This window comes from Typopeltis vanoorti, chromosome 2 (genome assembly GCF_054136105.1).
Source record: "Typopeltis vanoorti isolate ZY-2024b chromosome 2, IOZ_Tvanoo_1.0, whole genome shotgun sequence".
NCBI classification, from domain to species: domain Eukaryota; kingdom Metazoa; phylum Arthropoda; class Arachnida; order Uropygi; family Thelyphonidae; genus Typopeltis; species Typopeltis vanoorti.
Genome location: NC_143550.1, coordinates 113,217,811 through 113,238,928, shown reverse-complemented (window position 1 = coordinate 113,238,928; position 21,118 = coordinate 113,217,811). Strand labels below are relative to the sequence as shown.

The 21,118-nt window shown below is 35.2% G+C and overlaps 1 protein-coding gene across 1 annotated transcript in view; it reads left to right on the top strand.

Annotated features, from left to right (window-relative positions):
* Positions 1-21,118, top strand: part of Ack-like (activated Cdc42 kinase-like) — a 290,445-nt gene that overhangs the window by 202,634 nt on the left and 66,693 nt on the right. Inside the window, exon 10 of the mRNA XM_090407542.1 lies at positions 7,288-7,455. Within this exon, the coding sequence (XP_090263668.1) occupies positions 7,288-7,455 (168 nt within the window). The remainder of the gene's footprint in view (positions 1-7,287; positions 7,456-21,118) is intronic.

The window sequence follows — 21,118 nt, the reverse complement described above, 5'->3', positions numbered from 1 at the left end:
AAGCTTTGGATAGTGGTTGGGAATTTTAGGCAGGATGGTGGATGAAGGTCTTTATTCCTGTAAGGATTATTTCTATTCAGTATGAATAGATGGTTGGATTATGAGAACTGAAACAGTAATCAGATAATGAAAAGTCAAGTAGAAATTTAGTTAAAAGAAGAGCTAGTTAAACAAAGATCATGGGTTACAAGAATGGCAAGGATTATCTAATATTTTGGTAAATGTATGGATTATTTGTGTTAGGTCATGTTAACAATAAATTTCTACTAGCTTGTTGTTTTCAGTTGTGGATGTTGAACTCCTTAAAGAAGATTACCTCACCATTTGGGTATTTTGATAGTTATAGATTTGCATTAAAGAAATCAGAATAGTTATGAAGATCTAGGAAGACATGAAATGAATGCAATGAAATTTGCTAAAGAAAGTTTGAGCCAGTGTTTGTCAAACACAGTGGTGGTGGTGGTGTATATGTGGGGGAAGAGAGAAAATTCAAGGTTTAGCATTCTCTGAGATGGGATGTCAGTTCTGATAAATGCACATATGCTGTCCTTGTGACAGAAGAAATTGTGTAAAGCATAGATTGGATGATTAAGGTGGATGGTAGTTGTTGAAGTCTGCAACTGAAGTTCCATTAGGAGTAACAAGTCAGCTTAAATGATGGTTCACACCATTTCAGTTGTTTTAAGGACACATTTTGATGAAGTGGATGTAGTAACTCTGTTTTTGTTTCTTTTTTTTTGGTTGAGTTTTTATTTTAATTTATTTTATTATTTTTGAGAGGCCAGGTTATCTCAGTGCGAGCAGTTTATCTGCACACCTTACCTACCACTGCATGCCCTCGTTTATTTCTTCTTCAACAATAATGAAGATACATTCAAATTCAGTTTTACTGCAGATCACAAAATCTATTCTTGCATAGGTAGTGCAGGAGAAACCCTTCAGGACAGAAATTTGAGCCCTTTCTCTGAACCCCCAAACATGACAGCAAGTCACTTTATGCTTCCACTAAATGAGATGGTGATGATTCACTGGTTGATGAAAGTCATCTGCCACTTAGCAGTTTTGTTGACACGCTGTTTGTATTATCCAGTATCTGCATTTTTATATGCTGGATAATACAAAAAAAAGTGGAGGAATGATGATGAAAGTTCAATAGAATATAACCTATAAAAATACTTACAGAAAAAGCATAGTATGAATGTCTGTGAAAAAATGGTTAGTTGGGGGGGGGGAATAGAGAGAGAAGGTTGGTCATCTCAACTGAATTTCTCTGTTCTGAACAGAACAGAGCAATTCAAAAGCATCATTGGAAAAAAGTTTCCAGAAGAAGAAACATCCTATTTATTTTTTCGTTGATCTTCTGGTGTTTGTAGTCTGTGAGAATCATTTTATAGAATGTTGTTTCATAGTAAAGAGGTTATAAAATAAAACAAGAAGGAGATTTATTTAGTAAGTTCTAAGTTAAATTGTGAATGTATGCTACTTGGCAGTAGTCAAGAAAAATGTCAACAGGTTTCTTTCTCTGTTCTTAGTCATTTTATCTGGAAACACTTCTAGAGGAGTCTTCTGAATTATGTAACCCATAGCCACCCACAGTACTAATTCTAATACACTCTTTTTACAATCTTTATCTTATCTTGAACACATTCAATATGGATTCATCTATTCCAGCTGTGTATTTCTCTCATTCACCACTTTCCACACAGAAAATCTACTTTTTACTTCCTTACTCACACTATCCTTATACGACTTGCATGTGCGACATCTTATTCTCCTATCTTCTATTACCCTATGCAGTATATTTAAAAAAAATCAGCAATGCAAATGCTTTATGTAAAAATATGATTCAAAATTTATATAATTTTTTCTCATGGGTATTTTGCATAGGCATCTTCAGTGTGAAGTCAATGAAACGCAGTGCATGCACACAGTGCCAAAATTTAACTGCAATATAAACAATTCTGTAGCGCAACAAATCATTTCATAGTAAAGTCTTATTAAGTGTAATTGTATAAAAAAGAATAAAATAAAAAACATTTAAACAAAATAATGTATATTATATAGAAATAGTGGATATTAAAGATCCAACATTATTTCAAAGCTGAATATATGACATGGTTATATATGACATAGGATTACTTTGGTAATAAATGGGAGTTCTTACTTGTTCTCTGAAGAGAACCACCCAGTTTGAAACAGCTGTCAGGACTATCAGCACTAATAAAAATGAATATACAGACATTTGGCAGTGCTCATGTCTTTTAAGTTGTGCAAGTTAAGCCAACTCCAATGTTGAGGATTGTATTCTCATAAGCTCTCTGGTCAGAATTGTCAAAAAGTTACTTTTTGACAATTACATACCTTTGACTCAAGGAATGGAATACAAGTAACTTCTTTCTTAGAGGAAGAAGTGGAACCCTATAACCACATATTACTTTGTTCATAAATGACTTATTGAAAAGGATGAGATAAGAATGTGGGCATTGCCTCAATAAACATGTGGAAAGTTGCATTTCCTGAAGTAATGAGCCCTTAGTAAAGCAGAGGAAGTGAGCATGAGAAATTATGAAATAGGTTCTGACAGTGGCAGTTCTCTCATCCATGACAAGTTTTTTGACATGGATGAGAGAGATTCTGCATGGGTGTAACAACCTGTGTGTGTGTAAAAAAAAAAAAAAAAAGGTTAAAAATTGAAGTCCTCCATGCAGTTTCCAAAGAATCAGGAGATCTAATTTTCACAAGACTGCTCAAGTTCACAGCAAATGGTCCAGGATCCAGCACCATTTTGCTGTGAACTTGAGCAGTTTTGTGAAATATGCTATCTTCTCTTAACGCAATCCCTGCGCAGTTGCAGATTACCTATAGAAAGGCTGTATACAAGAAGAGTTGTGTGGCATTATTATGTCAGCTCAGTCATAATAGATCAGATGGAATGCATTTTTTTTTCATTTATGGGAAATAGTGCTACTTAGCCCTGCTCATCATAATCAGTTTATTATTAATATAATATATATATATATAGTAGTCAGTGTTAAATCTTGAATGAAAGGTTTATTATATTGTAAAATATTTCATTCAGATTTAATAGGTACAAAAATTCCCGGAGAAAATGCTTGTATATAGGTACAAGTGAAATTGTTGACAGAAGTAACGAGATAATCATTTAATTGTTAATTCTCCTATGTATTATAATGTTAAGTGTCCTTGTAAAACCGATAGGGGTTTGAATTTTACTGAAAGTTATGTTGACATGAGAAAGTTAGATCCAATTGTACAACGAGATAATCTGCTTAAAGAAATGACCCCAGGCAGTCACGTATGCGAGGTCCAAGTTGCGCACATAGAGAACGCAACGAGGAGAGAACGGTACTGAGTGCAAGAATTTTAAGTGCCGGCCAGAAAAGAGTGACGTAAGAGAGAGAACAGCTCAGCAAGGATATATATATATAGAGAGAGAAAGAGAGAGCTTAGCAACGCCAACTTGGGATCTTTTTTTGTTCGGGATTCCTGTTCGAGTCATTCCCGGAGAAGTTGCATGAGAGTGGTCGAAAAGAACAATGTCCAGTGGCAGCCATGTGGCCAGATAGCGATCCAGTGCAGGCATAATCATTGGTACAGCGGAAAAGCCAGCGCAAACTGATCAGCATGCAGAACCACATGGACCGAACCCGGCAGAGCAGCTTCACCCACATCGGAAAAGGTGATTCGTGATCGTAATCACTAGTTTGTCCTACCTGAAGACAACTGACCGTAAGAGAGGGTAACAAGCCGTGTGAATTTTTCAGAAGAGCGAGGAAAAAAGGCAAGAGAGATCCTGATGCTCGGTAATGTAGAAACTTTTCAATTCCTTTGTATGCAAGAAACAGTGTGCAATAATGTGCGGATATGCTCAGTGACTGGACTTACAAAACTGAATCAGGACTTTAGTATTTAATCAACTGGTAGATTGTCTTAGCTCTGAGTAAGAATTCATGTACAGTGTGATATTGAATTGCTAAAGTATGTTATAGCCTGATAGTTCTTGAATCTAGAATAAGATAAATGCTTGTACAAGAATGTTAGTTGAATAGGATCAATTCAGAAATTTAACTGGTAGTAGATATTGTCTCATATTGTTTATGACTAGGAGTATTTAGGTTGTGTCTGGTTAATCATTTTCAATTTTGTAGGAGAGATTCAGTTTTGTTAAGTGATCTTATTAGATCTTATTATTTGTATATCGTATTAGAGTAATGAATAAACCTTTCTTTTTCTTACCTAACAAATTGCCTGATCTGTGAACTCAATGCACCACTCATATAAAAATAGAACCAGTGCGAGTTAACTTGTGGGGATAGCTATGACTGCAGTACGGGAAAAATTTAGACATATAAGGTTTTGTAATTGGAAATATTAATTATTTGATTGTCGATAAGTGTGTCATTCTGAGAATTAACTCCCTGGCAAAGAAGCTTCTCTTGTCTAATAATTTGGATGTTGCAGCTTCAACAAATAAATTTTTCCAAATTCTGATACGGAGTTAATTCCAGAATTGTAATAAAGAATTTTGGCTCTAGCCTGAAGCAATTTCTTTGTCTACCGAGTTTTGCACATGCGAACAATTATAGTAGTGGCCAAAAAGTATTTAGAAGTTTATTGGAATTGATAGAGATAGCAAGGTAGAAACAAGCTCGAGAAAACATATTAAGTATTAAATATAATCACTTAACAAGTACAATGAGAGAAGTTTAACAAATCTAACAATTTACAATAACAATAACTATGATATAAATACACGATAACGATACACAAAAAAAAATTTAACACTAGCATTATCCACTTTGGACCAGTAATGTTTCCAGGTCCTGGAATGGTTTGGAGAAACTCCTGGTTGCTCTTGACATTTCTAGAGCATTTGATTATATATGGCATAGAGATAATGATGAAGATACCTTCTTATGGTTTATCTTTTATCCTTTGCAATTGGGTTGCCAATTTCCTTGCTGTCTATTTAGTTTGTCACAGTTATGGTTTCTTCTCTTTGTATTTCCGCCAATGCCAGAATGCTCCAAGGCTCTAATTTTGGTCTTCATTCCATACATAACATCTCACTAACTTCAAATCCTATACATTGCTGATGACAGTATCCCATCCCATTCATGCGCCATCTCCTTTCTAACAGGTTGACTACCATTATGTGACTCATGGTTAACTATGGACATAATGACATGTGGTGAGACACTGTCTCTTCCACATATTGTTGTAAGTATTTATGGCTGTAATAAATCCATGTATGTTCATGGGGACCAGTTTGCCTGTTCTGAGGGATGAAAAACTCGAGTTTCCGGGTGGGGGGGGGGACCCTCTACCTCCATATGAGACCAGCTAACTCACTTTTAGTCGAAAGAGACCAGATAAAGGTTCCTCACATCATAGAATCAAATGGGAATCAAATGGGAAACTCTTTGGTCAGAAAGACCAAGGTCTTTCTGACCAAAGAGTTTTGTCTGTACTAACTGAGCTACAGAGGCTCTGACAGTATCTTATACTATACTCTAATTGTTTTCTTCATTTAACAAAATGTGTAGGTGTTTAAATGTTCCAAATTTCAAGACTGCATAACCAGTGCATTCAACACTTATCTTGCCATTGTCCAGTGGTGTGAAGACAATGTAATGAATATCAGTGCTACTAAATTAGTGTCCTCTGTTAGTTGTAAAAAAGATCTCGCTTCGCTTCCTTTTATCTCTTATAAAACTTGATCTTTAGGTAAGATTATATTTCTCTTCTTGTTGAATTACACATCTCCCCTTTATTGGCACAAACCAAATCTGTAGCCTTTTAATCTCCTGAAAGACTAGGTGTCCTTTTTCGTTCAAGATGCAGCATAAAAGCCTAACAGTGTAAAAATTCCAAATTTGCAGAACCTTAGAAAGTGTCTGCTTGTAATATATTCTGCTTAATAAATAATACCTATCATACAGACTCACTCTCATCACTTTCCCATTAGCATTAAATTTGTGCTTTGTTTTTGTTTTTAAGCACATAAAAACACAAGAAGCTGCTAGTCAACATCTATCTTTGTTCTTTGGAACTGCCTTCCTCATGCTGTTTTCTCCCCAAGAGCAGTGATTCACAGCATTTCTGAAACACATCATCATGTTCCTCCTTTAACCACTTGTTCATATTACAGCAAAAGGAAAAGAGTAAATTAAATTTTATTACTGTAATAGTGATCATACAGTAAATGTTGAAGTAGATCATATAATGATCTACTTCAACATTTGTGTATATTTGATTTTGATCTTTTTTGCATAATATTCTGCTTGTTAATAAAATTAAGTAGTAGATTAAATAACTTGGTTCAAAATGTTGTGCATTGTAGAAGACAGATTAATTTGATGGTAATTATAAAGATCACAGATTTTTTTAATCTGTGTTAAATAGAAATAAGTTTATTTATTTATTCATATAGAGTTTCCTCCCTTTTTCTCCCCTGTCCCTATTGGGGCGAGTTTAGCCCCACTCATGGGGGGATTAGGTATTTATGGCTGTAGATCCGTGTGTGTTTACAGGGCCGGTTTGCCTGCTTGCGGGATGAAAAACGCCAGATAAACTGGTGGAAAAAATCCTACTGCCCAAGACCAGCTAACTTGGCTATGGCAGAGGAAGATCCTCAAATTCCTCACATCTTCGATGGGAATCAAATCTGGGACACTCTTTCCCCAGTCATATGGTGCGAAGCGCACAGCCACTAGACTAACCGCATGGACATAGAAATAAGTGAATGACTAAAACCTCTACAAGAATCTGTTGGACCTGTCAGTTCTAAGACAAGTGTGATGCATGCCAAAACTGATGATATAACACAACTGTTAAAGATAATCAAATATCTGGATATACACTTATTCTACACATCTTAGAATTAGAAGTTATTAAGCTTTGGAATGCCTGGACTGTTGTTGCAGTTTATTGTTTATTGTTGTCTCTTCTGGAGACAACTGTTACATAGTTTCTGTGTAACAGTTGTCTCCAGAAGATTCTGTGATTAATGTCCTCTGAATGTTGTGGTAGTCTGGACTTGTGGCATTAAATTACTCTGGTTATAAAGTTGATCTATTTGTACTATGCATATGTTTTAAGTTGATCTATTTGTACTATGCATATGTTTTTTTTAAATTATGAGTAAATTAAAGGCAATTTGATGTTCTTTAATGCAGTTTGATTTTGTGTGTGTGTATGTATTTGGAAACTTATTTTTAAGAAGCTATTATTTATTATTTAATAGATAAACTGTATGTTTTCCAGGCCACTTCAAGATGCTCCAAACTTGTGGAAAGGAGTTTTAAATAATGGTAAAACAGGTCTTTTTAATCCAGCTAATACTGTAGCCTACCTTGGACAAAATCTGCCTACTAATCGCCCTACATTTTCTAGAGTAGAAGGAAAATCTGGAGTTTATGCAAGTAGAAGAAGGTGTGATCCTTATTGTCATTTATACTATTTTTTTTTCCCACTAAATAGATTACAAATAAAAGCATGGCCTAAAATCTTAAGATCATCTCAAAAAATTTTTCTGTGCATTTCCTTTCTCTGAGAATGCATAGCAAACTGTAGCTGCTTCCAAAGAGCTACAGTTATAGCTGCTCAAAACATTGAAGATGCTGCATCTGCTGTTTTTACTTCATTTCAAGTTTTCAAAATTTTTTAAGTCACAAATTATATGTACTAATAAAACCTAATAAATAATTCAATATTTTCTAGCATACTGTTCTTTAAATTTGTTAACTGTTTAATTTAGCTGAACTGTAAGGCATTACAAGCCTTTCTCTTGCAGTGCATGTTAACTTAGTTAATTTTTCTTATAGGATTCCTGTTGATATTTCTAAGTCTGATACCCTGGTTTACTTTCATCTTGCCTCATCCTAGCTTTCCATGTTCATTTAGTATGGAACTGATATTCTGTTCTCAGTTATAAGATGCCTCTTTCTAGGTTCTCTTCATTATTTGATATTGGTCATGTTAATTTTTGAATATTCCACCAGATATATATAATTTTAAATATGTATTCTCTTAAGTCACATAGTCTTAGTTATGTGGCCTGATGGAATTTGGAAAAATAGCTAAGTAACTATCAGAGATAATCAGGTCCTGCTATCTCTGATGCTATTCAGTTTTTCACATACACATAAGTTTTTAAAAGCTGTGAGTTTATATAAATAATAGCTTGAACTCTTCAGCTGGTCTTTCTTTGTGGTCCATTTGTCTATTAAATGCCTACAATTAACTGTTGACAAATGTAGCACTTTAATCATTTACCATTTTATTTGGCTTTAAAAGATTATCCTCACTCAACTTCCCTTGAAATAAATGATTCTACTCATTCTTTCTTCTTCTACAAGGGAGAGGGAGGAAATTTAAAACTTCCTAAAAACTTGAATATATTTACTAAAGACTTGGAGGCATCATAATTTGCTCTTGCTCTCACGCACAGTGTGTGTATGTATATATATATATATATGTATACTCTTTCTCACACACACACACTATCTGATCAAAAATGGCAATGTTCAGATCCTTTGCTGTATCAACATGACGACAATGCTGCTCTCCACAAATTGAGGTCTCTGCAGGAATGGTTTGATGCGATAGGTGTCAAAGATCTTGATTGGCCTACACAGAGTCCTTGATCTCAACCCCATCGAACATCTATAGGATGAATTGGAACTGACTATGAGCCAGGCAATTGCCCAACATCAGTGACTGACTTCACTAATGATTGTCTAGAAGAATGTAAGGAAATTAATGCAGCCATGTACCAAAATCTAGTGGAAAGACTTTTCAGAAGATTGAAGCTTATAGCAACACAGAGTGGACCACCTTCATGCTAATGCCTTTCACGTAACAGTGGGGTTGAGCAGATGCTGGATATTTTTGATCAGATATTGCTTATACACCCAGACAATCCAGACTGGCCTGGGTTTGTCAAGTGCTTAGCATATCTGCTCTGTGGGTTCAAATCCTGCCATGGACATGAATGTCTGTGATTGTTATTGTGATCTTATTGGAAGCCTAAAGTGTCTTGAAAAAGTTCCATGTTTGGTCTTAGAGCATAATTTTTGTACTATGTAAAAAATAAATAAAAACAGTAGAAAAAAAATCCTATCCTCCTCACTATACATAGAGAGAAGTAGTATGACGAAATTTGTTTATGAATTCCAAAGCATTTTGTAATTATGATGCACACAGTACTAAAGGTTTACAGCCTCTTATGAGTGGGAGTTACATAAAAAAAAAAAGAGTCAAAATACCACTATCCTAATAGTTCATGGATCTCTTTCCCCCCCCTTCCCCTACATGAACTGCTGTGTGGTTCATGAGAGATGTTTTGTGGGATACTAGCAATATGACATGGCACATCATCCTGTTGGAGCACACCTGGGTCATCTGGAGGTCAGTTACCATAAGGTGCATCTTATCAGTCACAATGAACAGATACTTCATAGCATTCATGTAGTATGGTCTACAGGTATTATAGATTCCAGAAATATTCCCAGCAAAATATTCCACATCCTGGCTCTTTCTGCAGGACCATACCACTGGGTTGATTCCTCTCTCCCCCAGATTTTTACCTAAGTCTCCACCAATAATCCACATAGGTGGAGACTTAGGTAAGTTCTTTTGCTCATTGCATACCTAAATTTTTTGCATGAGAGTATTTCAATACTGAAAACTAATGCACTGCAGTAGAGATTTTGGTTTATCAAATAGTTCTGGAGACAAGAGCTAAGACTATTTAAAAAACAGAAGCAATCCACTGCATAATAAAGATTAATCATTTTGTGCACATACATATATCTGACCTTTGAGTTCAGTGACAGTTTAATAACTTTCAATTGACTGATCCTTGAATGGATGGGTGGCAAACTCGCGGGCCACATGCAGCCCGCGACGAATATTTTTGCAGCTCAGCGAAATGTTTGCCGATGAAAGTGATTACTACATATAGCCGTGTTGCATGCATTTCCTTTACACTCAGGCAAACCATTTCCCCCACTATTTCTACCAGCCGATTATATACCTACTATCACGTGCCAGTGCCACGCCCATGTCTAGTCGTCGTCAGAACTGACTTGTTTGGTGTGCGTAACGGGAAATATTTCGCTTTCGGTGAACAAGAAAAATAAATTTATTTACGTTACGCTTATTAATTTGTGCAGTTATTTAGTGTCTGGTAAGTTGATGTTCAAGAAAAAATATCAGTTTTTATTAAAATATTCTATTATTTTATGTTAACAATTATTAATTTTTATCAATCCTTTGTATTCAGCATTTCTCTATCGAAACCAAGTGATAGTAATAAACAAAAAGCTGATGAACATCGAAATTTCCAAGAAAAGTGGGAATTGGAGTATTTTTGCTGAGAAGTAAAAAATAAAATAATCTGCTTAATATGTAATAATATTATCAGTGTACCAAAGTTATACAACATTAATTGTCACTATGAACAACATAAATCAAAATATGATAATTACAAGGGATTAATGAGACAAGAAAAGTTGAAAGAGCTCAAGTCAGGACCAAAAAAACAACAGTTCATGTTTACTAAAGTATCACCAGAAAGTGAAGCGGCAGTGCATGCAAGCTATGTCTTGTCGGAGTTGATAGCTAAACACACGAAACCTTTTACTGAAGGTGATTTCATTAAGGAATGTCTAATTAATGCTGCAGAAATTATTTGTCCTGAAAATATGAAGGCTTTTCAAACAATCTCTTTGTCTCGAAATGCAGTTGCGGAAAAAATTACTGATATGGCCGACAATTTAAGTGTTCAGATCAAAGCAGAATCATCTAGTTTCGAAGCTTTTTCCATTGCCTGTGATGAGAGTATAGACATTTGGTGGTGGTGGGGGGGGGGGCGTAGCTCAATTAGCTGTATTTCTTCATGCTTGCGACACGGATTTCAACATTTTTGAGGAATTATTGGAACTAGTACCAATGCATACAGGGCAAGATATATTTAATTGTGTTTTTGAACTTCTGCAGAAATACTATCTACCTCTGTCAAAATAGGTCATAGAAGGAGCTCCATCTGTAGCTACAGATGGAGCTCCTTCTATGACCAGAAAAAACAATGGTTTCCTGGCATTACTGCAAAAAAAAAACAAACAAAGTGATATATATGACGGTTACAAGATTCATCATACGCATTTGTTAAATATTTTATTTATGTGACTTATACTTAATTAGTTGCTTAATTGATTAAATCCTTTCTCATTTAAAACCTTACTCATTTAAAATCCTACCAGCTGCTCTATTGTTATGTTGTTGCTTTCTCTATATTTTACTGCTTTATATCTTCCAATTCTATCTCTCTATCGCTATTTTTCTTCATCAGATATCAGGCCTAATATGCTTACATCTAGGATTGTTTCCTCTTTGGATTTATATTTTGCAATACAAAATATAAACTGGCAAATTTATATTTTGCTGCGCCAGCCAGTATCCTATAGCAGAAAAGGATCCTTACTCAGGAAGACAATACTAGATTCTGAGGCATTCTTACACAATGATCTACTTTAACACTGCTGCATAGATTCAGATTATTGCAGTCGTGACCTAAATCTATAATTATATACACTTCCTAATTCCTTCCCTATTTTTATAAGTGGTAGTTTGGAATCATAATCAGGCATGACTCAGGTTTAGGTAAAATTGCGTATTCTGTTTAGATATTTATTGAAATATCTAAACAGAATACGCAAAATTCATACACTCAATTTGATTCAATATTAAATAAAAAACTCAAGTTAAGAAATTAACATCCTCTAAATTAAATCAAAGGTTAAGAAACATCGTAAAACACAGTAATTGAAAATTGGGATAGATTGCAAATGATATGAAGTTAAGTAAAATTTCCTTTCTGCAATGCTATTCATAAGATAATATAAACAAACATTCTTATGTTACTCAGTCACTATAAATCCACTATTCTAATCTTGTTAATTCTATCACAAACAACACAAGGATCTCTTCTAAACAATTCTTCTTACTCTAAAAAGAGGTTAACTATCTAATTAGAGACTGTCCACAAAGTTCTTTAGAAAATGCTCTTAATTTACATACACATATAATGTTCTTTTTTCTAAGGAATATTATACACAAAATAGAGTAATTTTACTTTACTGAACCTTTTCCCGTGTCTTTCAGCACCACGTGTATGCCTGGTTACTTCTTGTCTGTTGGCTGTCCTTAAGCCAACGTAGGGGTTACGCTATCTTCATGATTTCTGCTGAAAACGGACTCAAATCTCTGTTTCAGGATACATTTCGATGGGACTTTCCAGCGACGGCTTGACTCTGCTAGAACCTTTTCCCCTTGTCATTCAGCACCACGTGTATGCCTGGTTACTTCTTGTCTATTGGCTGTCCTTAAGCCAACGTAGGGGTTACGCTATCTTCATGATTTCTGCTGAAATCGGACTCGAATCTGTTTCAGGATACATTTCGATGGGACTTTTCAGCGACGGCTTGACTCTGCTAGGACTGCAAATTTTACCTTCAGCTCTGCGTAAAATCCTACTCCATTCTCAAGAAATCTTGCTGTCCGACATCTTATCTTAGCACAGACGCTTCATTCCCCCTACGCGAACTACCAAGCAGGGAAATGATACGACAAGAGACACCCCCCCCCCGATACGCTGCTCATCCCTTTATATCCTTTGTTAGAGTGCCCCCTTTTTTGAGTCCCCTTTTGCACACGACCATATCTTTTCACCCCTTGGGTTCATCCCGTGCTTTCCCAACGCTGTTATGCCCTTGTATTTACGGAATTCACGTCGATATACGTTCAGCTTAAGTTACTGCCACCGGTGTTACGCTGGACACGTGTAGTAGTATACTTTCTAAGAATTATTATTTAATCTCTATCTGGTGACTCACAATCACTCTAATCAGTTAAAGTGAGGCTTAAATCAATATTAACAAAATTCCTCCTTTAAAACATTCTCTAATTCAATCTTAGTATAATCACAACAGATTAAAATACATGGAACATAAGATAAAAATTGCAATTTTATACATAAAGTGAAGAAGTTTCACTTTTGATTTCAGCTGATGTGCAGGCATTTCTCTTTGTTATTAAGTTGAGTATGTTAGATTCTGAAAGAATGATTTCTTTGTAAGATTCCTTCATTCAGGATCTAACACATTGCATTATACATCAAGAAGTATTATGCGTTAAAGTAAGAAACATGGAAGATCTGTTGACATCTATCAAAAAAATCATTAATTTCATAAAATCTCGAGGTTTAAATCAGCGACAGTTCTCTGCTTTCTTAAGTGAATTAGACAGTGAATATTCCGAGTTTTTCCTACTAAACCAAGGTACGTTGGCTATCCTGCTCCAAGATTCTTGAACAATTCTGGGACTTGAAAGAAGAAATATGTCAATTACAAACAAGACACAAGCCTGTTTTTTTGACACAGTGTGGTTGCAAGATTTATCCTTCATTGTTGATATAACAAAACACTTATATGATTTAAATTTAAAACTGCAAGGAAAAGATCAGATCATTACGAATATGTGTTTATATTTGAATGCCAAGTTTTAAATGTAAACTAGTTCTTTGTGAAAAGCAGTTGAAAAATGAAGATTTAACGCACTTTCCGACATGCAACATGAACAAATCAAGTTTAAGTGAAATTGCATCGTATCAAAAATACGCAGAAAAAATTGTAAGCCTTAGAACTGAATTTAAAACAAGGTTTGCAGATTTTAAATTTTTGGAAGACAAGTTTTTTTTCTATTTTTTCAATAAATATTGAAAATGCAAATAGAGGTAATTGAGATCCAGTGTGATTCAGATTTGAAGGCAAAATTCAGTGAAGTTGGCATGCCTGAATTTCACAAATATTTACCTGCCAGGTTTAAAAATACTCGAAAATTTGCATATGAAATTATATCCATGTTTGGAAGTACTTATCAGTGTGAGCAGTTATTTACAATTATGAAGGGAAATAAGTCTCCTGTCAGATCCAGAATTACTGACATTCACCTTGGATCAGTTTTGAAAGTAATCACTGCGAATGAGATTTCCCTCGAAGTAGGAAAGATAGTAGCAGAGAAGAGATGCCAAGTGTCAGGGAGAAAACATTAATTTTATTGTTGTTCTTGTTGTTTTTTTTATACTGTATTTTTCAAAATAAACCTACATTTTTATGAAAATTTAAGTTTTTGTTTTTTGCGGCCCACATAAACTTAAACCTCGTTTATTTGGCCCGTGCTAGCCTTTGAGTTTGACATGCTTGGGTTAGTGTATTAGCTGAATATTCTGGAACAGTGCCATGTAATTGCTTCAGTTATTCAGCTGCCGGTTTGCTCTCCCATTGTAAGTGGATAAATTTGTCTGTCTGACCTGACCTGACCGAAAAAATGGTGAAGCCATAGCAAAGAATACCGTATTAACATAACTGATGTTATAAGATGAAGAAAAAAACAGATGAGATACTTCTAAACAATAATCTTATGTTATATTCAGGCAATTGTAACTATGAAAAGGAATTAGTGGTTACTGAATTCGATATCGAAGCTATATTTTTTGAATAGTGACTGTTTCAAAAAATGTGATGTGGATAGATGTCAAAATAGAAATTGGTAAGACTTTTTTTCCACTCATGCTTTCCTTAGAACCTTCTTAGGTGCAAGAAAATGAGGTTGAATAGCTATTGCCTAATCTGGATAAGAATTTTTTCAGTAAGGACAGATGGAATATCAGCACATTTGCTAAAATTCAACTGAATTGGCTACGCCTTTCACACGTTTGTATAACTTGAGTATCAGCTCAGGAATGATAGTTCCATTGTACACAAGATTGGTGCAAAAACTGATGTGTCTAACTACTGACTTATCAGTATCTCTGGTGTGGTAGTGAAGATTTTAAACATGTTGGTAAGAATTTGCATGCAGAAATGGGTAGACAAACAAGCCATATACCCTGCAAGGAGCAGCATTTGTTTACTAAAGGAAGGTTTTAACAATTTGTTCATATTTTATAGCAATATTACGGCTGAGTTGCATAAAGGGAATGGATAATATTGTAATGTTGGATTTTGCTAAGGCATTTGATAGGATACCACACAAAAGGCTGTTGCATAAACTGGAGAATATGGTATTGGAATATAAACTCTTGACTTGGTCAGTAGATGGTTGACTGACAGATATCAAAAAGTGTATATGGTGGTGTGAATCGTCCAGATTTAAGGTGACTAGTAGTGGTGTACTTCAGGGTTATATTCTCGAGCCAATGCTGTTCAGTCTATACATTAATGAAATCAGGAAGAATCTAACAAAAGATGTGCAGTTATTTGCCAATGGTGAGAAGATAGGCAGGGCAATCAGGGATGCTACTGATATGCAGCACTTACAAAATTGTTTCAATGGGCTGGAAATTTGAGCAAATGAAAATGGCTGTCAGTTTAATGTTAGTAAGCATAAAGCTATGCACTTTTGCTTGATGAGATTTCCAGCAGCATCTTATATTAGCAGAGTTATGCTAAAAGAAACTGATGAGGCTAACGATCTTGGTGTAATGGTGGATAGGAATTTGAAGTTCAAAGCTCACATAGCAAAAGTTGCTACAATTCAGAGGATAATTGTAGTGTTGAAGCAAACCTTGACATGTAAGGATAAGGAAGTCCTTTTGACTCTTTATAAGTCATTGATATTGTGCACAGATTTGGTCTCCCAGGTTCCAAGGTGATAAATAAACTGTGGAAAGATTGCAAAGAAGAGTTACAAAGATTATATCCGGATTATGAGGACATATTACGTGTATGTGGATTACAGACTGGTTAACAGGAGAGAGGAATGATATAATAGAGATCTGTAAACTTCTGAATGGGTGTTATAGGATACTGTCTGATGATATTTTTCATTATATGGAAGGTGGAGACATGGGGCATCCAAGAAAGTTAAGTTTGTTCACAGTCAAGAAGGGGTAAGAGCTAGGTTTTTCTCTGACAGAGCAGTGAGTGAGTGGAATACTTTGAAGTTAAAATGTTAATTACATAATACATTTCTACTCGTGATGAGTGTAAATTTTTCGACCAGAAAAAATGTGACAAATAATAACTAACACACTGGGTTTAATAGGTTGTAATATAGATAGCTAAACGAACTAGTTTTGCCACTTATGCTAGTGGCTTCTTCTGGGTTAAGAAGAATAAACAAAACACAACAAGTGGTAAATATCAACCATTACATAACTAAAACTGAACATGTAGAACCATTACACAAATGTAACTTTAGGGGATAGTGAGTGCATCTAGTGTGAATGAATTTAATGGAAGGTATGACAGCTGGTTTTGGGTGATGTATGGCTTCTGTTGAGTCCTTAATTCTCTGAAGATCTCAGACAATAATAATAATAATATCAAAAGCCTTGTATACTAAGCACACACAATATGTTGTTCTGAGTCTCTTCTATTAGAAGAATTAAGTAAAATAAAACTTATTCTATTACAAAGCGAGACCTTGATATAGAAAATATTTGAGAATTATTATCCCTCTTCCAGGCTGTATCACTTCCAAATGAGACCAGCTAATTCACCTTCAATTAAAAAGTCTTTGTGATGTTCTTTGCATTTTAAATTAAGATTCCAATCCCTTTCTTTTCAATCAATGGACATTGTTGTTACAGATTACACTGTGGAGGTACTTTTTAAAGTGTATTATTATGTTTATTGTTGATTGCCATAGCTGTCTCTCCTCCTTCTTATATTCCATGTGACCTGAATAGCTCATCTTAGTTACTATTTGGAAACTTTTTGGCACTGCCTAAGTATATGCTTATTTTGACAACTTTATCTCAATGACATCAGTTATGTAGACATATTATTTTTGTACTTATCTTGTCTGTGCATTGAAGTTAAAATGTTAATTACATAATACATTTCCACTCTTGATGAGTAGGTAGATTTTTCAACCAAAAAATGAATGTGACAAATGATAACTGACACACTGGTTTTAATAGGTTGTAATATCATCATCATCAAATTCCTGCCATGTACAATTCTTCTCAACCATTTCTTAAGTATACTTACCAGAACACTCAGTAGGAAAATACCTCTGTAATTCTCACATTCAGTTTTATTTCCCTTTTTATATATGGGTACTATGAGAGCTCTACTCCAATCATCAGGAATTCGTCCCTCTGTCCATGCCTTCTGAACTATGCAGTGCAGCCACTGTAAAACTTTTATACCACCTTACTTCAGCATTTCTGGTCGAATATCATCTACTCCTGCTGCCTTTCCACATTTCAAGCCTTTGATGGCTTTTTCTACTTCAAGTATAGATATGTATTCCTGACTGTATGCCTGTTGAGTGTTTTTTACCACTGTGCTATCACTGCTTGTTTCATTTAGCAATTTTTTGAAATAATTACTCGTTACTTCAAGGATATCTTTTTCTCTCTTTTTTTTCCTTCATGTCACCTTTATCATCTCTAACTCTTACAGCACTCTTTCCTCCATTTCTAAGCTTCTTCAACAACCTCCAGAATATTTTGCCACCTTCTTAATATTTATTTATTTTCTATGTTCTTACCAAAGTTCTCCCATGACTTTTGTTTAGTTAGTTTTACACAGTGTTTAGCTTTCTTACATTTGTCTGTGTATTCGCTAAGAGCAAAAGCTGACTTATTTGCTAGGAACTTTTGATATGCTTTTTTCTTTTCCTTCACTGCCTCTTTAACTTCCTGTGTCCACCATGGAGTTCTGATTTTTCTATCCTTGCAGACAACCCCACCACATGCCTCTCTGGCTGAATCAATCAATGTTTTGGGCTTGCCACTGAATCTCCAAGGTTTGGTTCCTGTTCTCAAACTGTTTCATTTTTTCTTCAATAATCTTTGTGTATTTTTCTCTACAGTTCACATCTGAGAGCTGCTCAACTTTTATTCACTTTAAAATTTTCTTACATGCTATTCTTTTCAATATGAAATTCAATTTTATCCTGCTCAAGACTAAATAGTGATCACTTCCAATTTCAAATCCTCTGTACACTCTGGTGTCCTGCACCAGTGGGAAATCATCACTATCAACAATAACATAGTCAATGAGACTTTTCTTATTCCTTACCTCTTCTCTCCATGTGAATTTGTTGCATTTTTATGTTGGAACATGGTGTTAGTAATAACCAGTCCATTCAGTCCTGAGCAGAAATCCAACAAGTATTTGCCATTATTATTAGCTTTGCTCTTTTCTCCAAATTTTCCCGAAATATTTTTGTATGTCTGACAATCATTTCTTACTCTGCTATTTAGATCCCCGATAAGGACCAACTGGTGAGATCTTTCTGAGCAATAAATACAAAATGTTATATTCAGGCAATGACAATCAAAGAAAAGAAGAAGTAGCCATAGTATTCAACACAAAATACGAGGCTAATCTTCTTGAATGGCAGTCAGTCTCAAGTAGAGTAATGTGGGCAAATATGAGAATGGGGAACTGGACAATGAGACTTATTTGTGCCTATGGTCCCACAGAAGGTTCTACTAAGGTAGAAGTGGAGGAATTTTTTGAGGCTTTAGAAAAAGCAACTGACACAATGAAAAAGGAAAAGTTGGTCCTTGTTGGGGATCTAAATAGCAGAATAGGAAATGATTGTGAGACATACAAAAATATTTTGGGAAAATTTGGAGAAAAGAGCAAAGCAAATAATAATGGCAAATATCTGTTGGATTTCTGCTCAGGACATGGACTGGTTATTACTAACACCATGTTCCAACATAAAAATGTGCACAAATTCACATGGAGAGAAGAGGCTAGGAATAAGAAAAGTCTCATTGACTATGTTATTGTTGATAGTGATGTTTTCTCCCTGGTGCAAGACACCAGAGTGTACAGGGGATTTGAAATTGGAAGTGATCACTATTTAGTCTTGAGCAGGATAAAATTGAATTTCATATTGAAAAGAATAACATGTAAGAAAATTTTAAAGCGAATAAAAGTTGAGCAGCTCTCAGATGGGAACTGTAGACTAAAATACAGAAAGATTATTGAAAAGAAAATGAAAGAGTTTAAGAACAGGAATCAAACCTTGGAGATTCAGTGGCAAACTTTGAAGAAAACATTGATTGATTCTGCCATAGAGGCATGTGGTGAGGTTGTGTGCAAGGATAAAAAAATCAAAACTCCCTGGTGGACACAGGAAGTTAAAGAGGCAGTGAAGGAAAAGAAGAAAGCATATCAAAAGTTCCTGACAAATAAGTCAGCTTTTACTCTTACAGAATACAGAGACAAATGTAAGAAAGCTAAACAGTGTGTAAAACTAGCTAAACAAAAGTCATGGGAGGACTTTGGCAAGAATATAGAAAATAAATATCAAGAAGGGGGCAAAATATTCTGGAGGTTGTTGAAGAAGCTTAGGAATGGAGGAAAGAGTGCTGTAAAAGGAGTTAGAGATGATAAAGGTGACATGAAAACAGGAGAAAAAGATATCCTTGAAGTATGGAGTAATTACTTTGAAAAACTGCTAAATGAAACAAGCAGTGATGACAGCATAGTGATAAAAAACACTGACCAATCATGCAGTCAGGAATACATATCCATACTTGAAGTAGAAAAAGCCATCAAAGGCTTGAAATGTGGAAAGGCAGCAGGAGTAGATGATATTCGACCAGAAATGCTGAAGTATGGTGGTATAAAAGTCTTACAGTGGCTGCACTGCATAGTTCAGAAAGCCTGGACAGAGGGACGAATTCCTGATGATTGGAGTAGAGCTCTCATAGTACCCATATATAAAAAGGGAAATAAAACTGAATGTGAGAATTACAGAGGTATTTCCCTACTGAGTGTTCCTGGCAAGATCTATGCAAGTATACTTGAGAAACGGTTGAGAAGAATTGTGGAAGAAAATCTTGGTGAAGAACAAGCTGGATTCAGGCCAAATAGAGGCTGTCAGGATCAGATCTTCACTTTACGACAAATAGTCGAGAAAGCATGGGAATATAACAAAGATCTGTATTTAAGTTTTGTCGATTTGGAAAAGGCATATGACAAGGTGCCAAGAGAGAAGCTATTCAATACGCTGCAGTTATATGGTGTCAATGGGGCATTATATCAAGTGATACTTAGTCTTTATTTGAGTTGTAAGTCAGCAGTTAGAATTGAAGGAAGTACAGGAAGATGGTTTAATGTTAAATCTGGTGTGAGACAAGGATGTACATTATCCCCTCTGTTATTCATTATCTATATGGATCACATTATGAAGGAAAATGGTATTAAACCTGATATCAAAATTGGAAATGTTAATGCCCGCTCTTTGCTTTATGCGGATGATGTTATACTTCTAAATAAATCCGCTACAAGTCTGCAAGATTTTCTGACTAAATTGAATAGCTGTTGTAATAGATATGGTATGAAGGTCAGCAATAAAAAGACAAAGACAATGAAAATAGGCAGAATCATTGAAAATGTCAACTGTGTTGTGAATGGAGAACCTGTGGAACAAGTAAAACATTTCAGCTACTTAGGCACGATTTTTACCGAAGATGGTAAATTAAATATAGAAATAGACAACAGAATCAGCAAAGCTGGTATGGTGGGAAGTCAATTGAATAAATTCATATGGAAAAAGAGAGAAATTAGTCGGAACTAAATTAGCTGTATACAAGACTGTGTTCAAACCAGTTTTAACTTATGGATCTGAGAACTGGGTCAGAAGTAAAATACTTGACCAAAGACTAGAGACCGCAGATATGAGAGTCCTGAGAAAAATTAGTGGCATGAACAGATGGCATCAATGGCAATATCATGTTAAAAATGAGGATATTAGGAAAGAACTTGACATTGTCAGCATCCAGGAATGCGTTAGCAGAGCTAATCTCAGGTGGTATGGTCACTTAAATAGAATAGGAGAGGAAAGATTAGCAAAACAAGTGTTCTCTGCCAAGTTGGCAGGAAAACGACCCAGAGGAAGACCAAGATATAGGTGGATTGATATGGTACAAAGTGCCTTAGACGATAGAAATATAAGATCTGATAATGTTGGAGTCTTGATGAGTAACAGACTGATTTGGAGGAAAATTGTAGATAGAAAGTTAGTAATGATGTAATTTTTTCATGTAGTGCTGTCA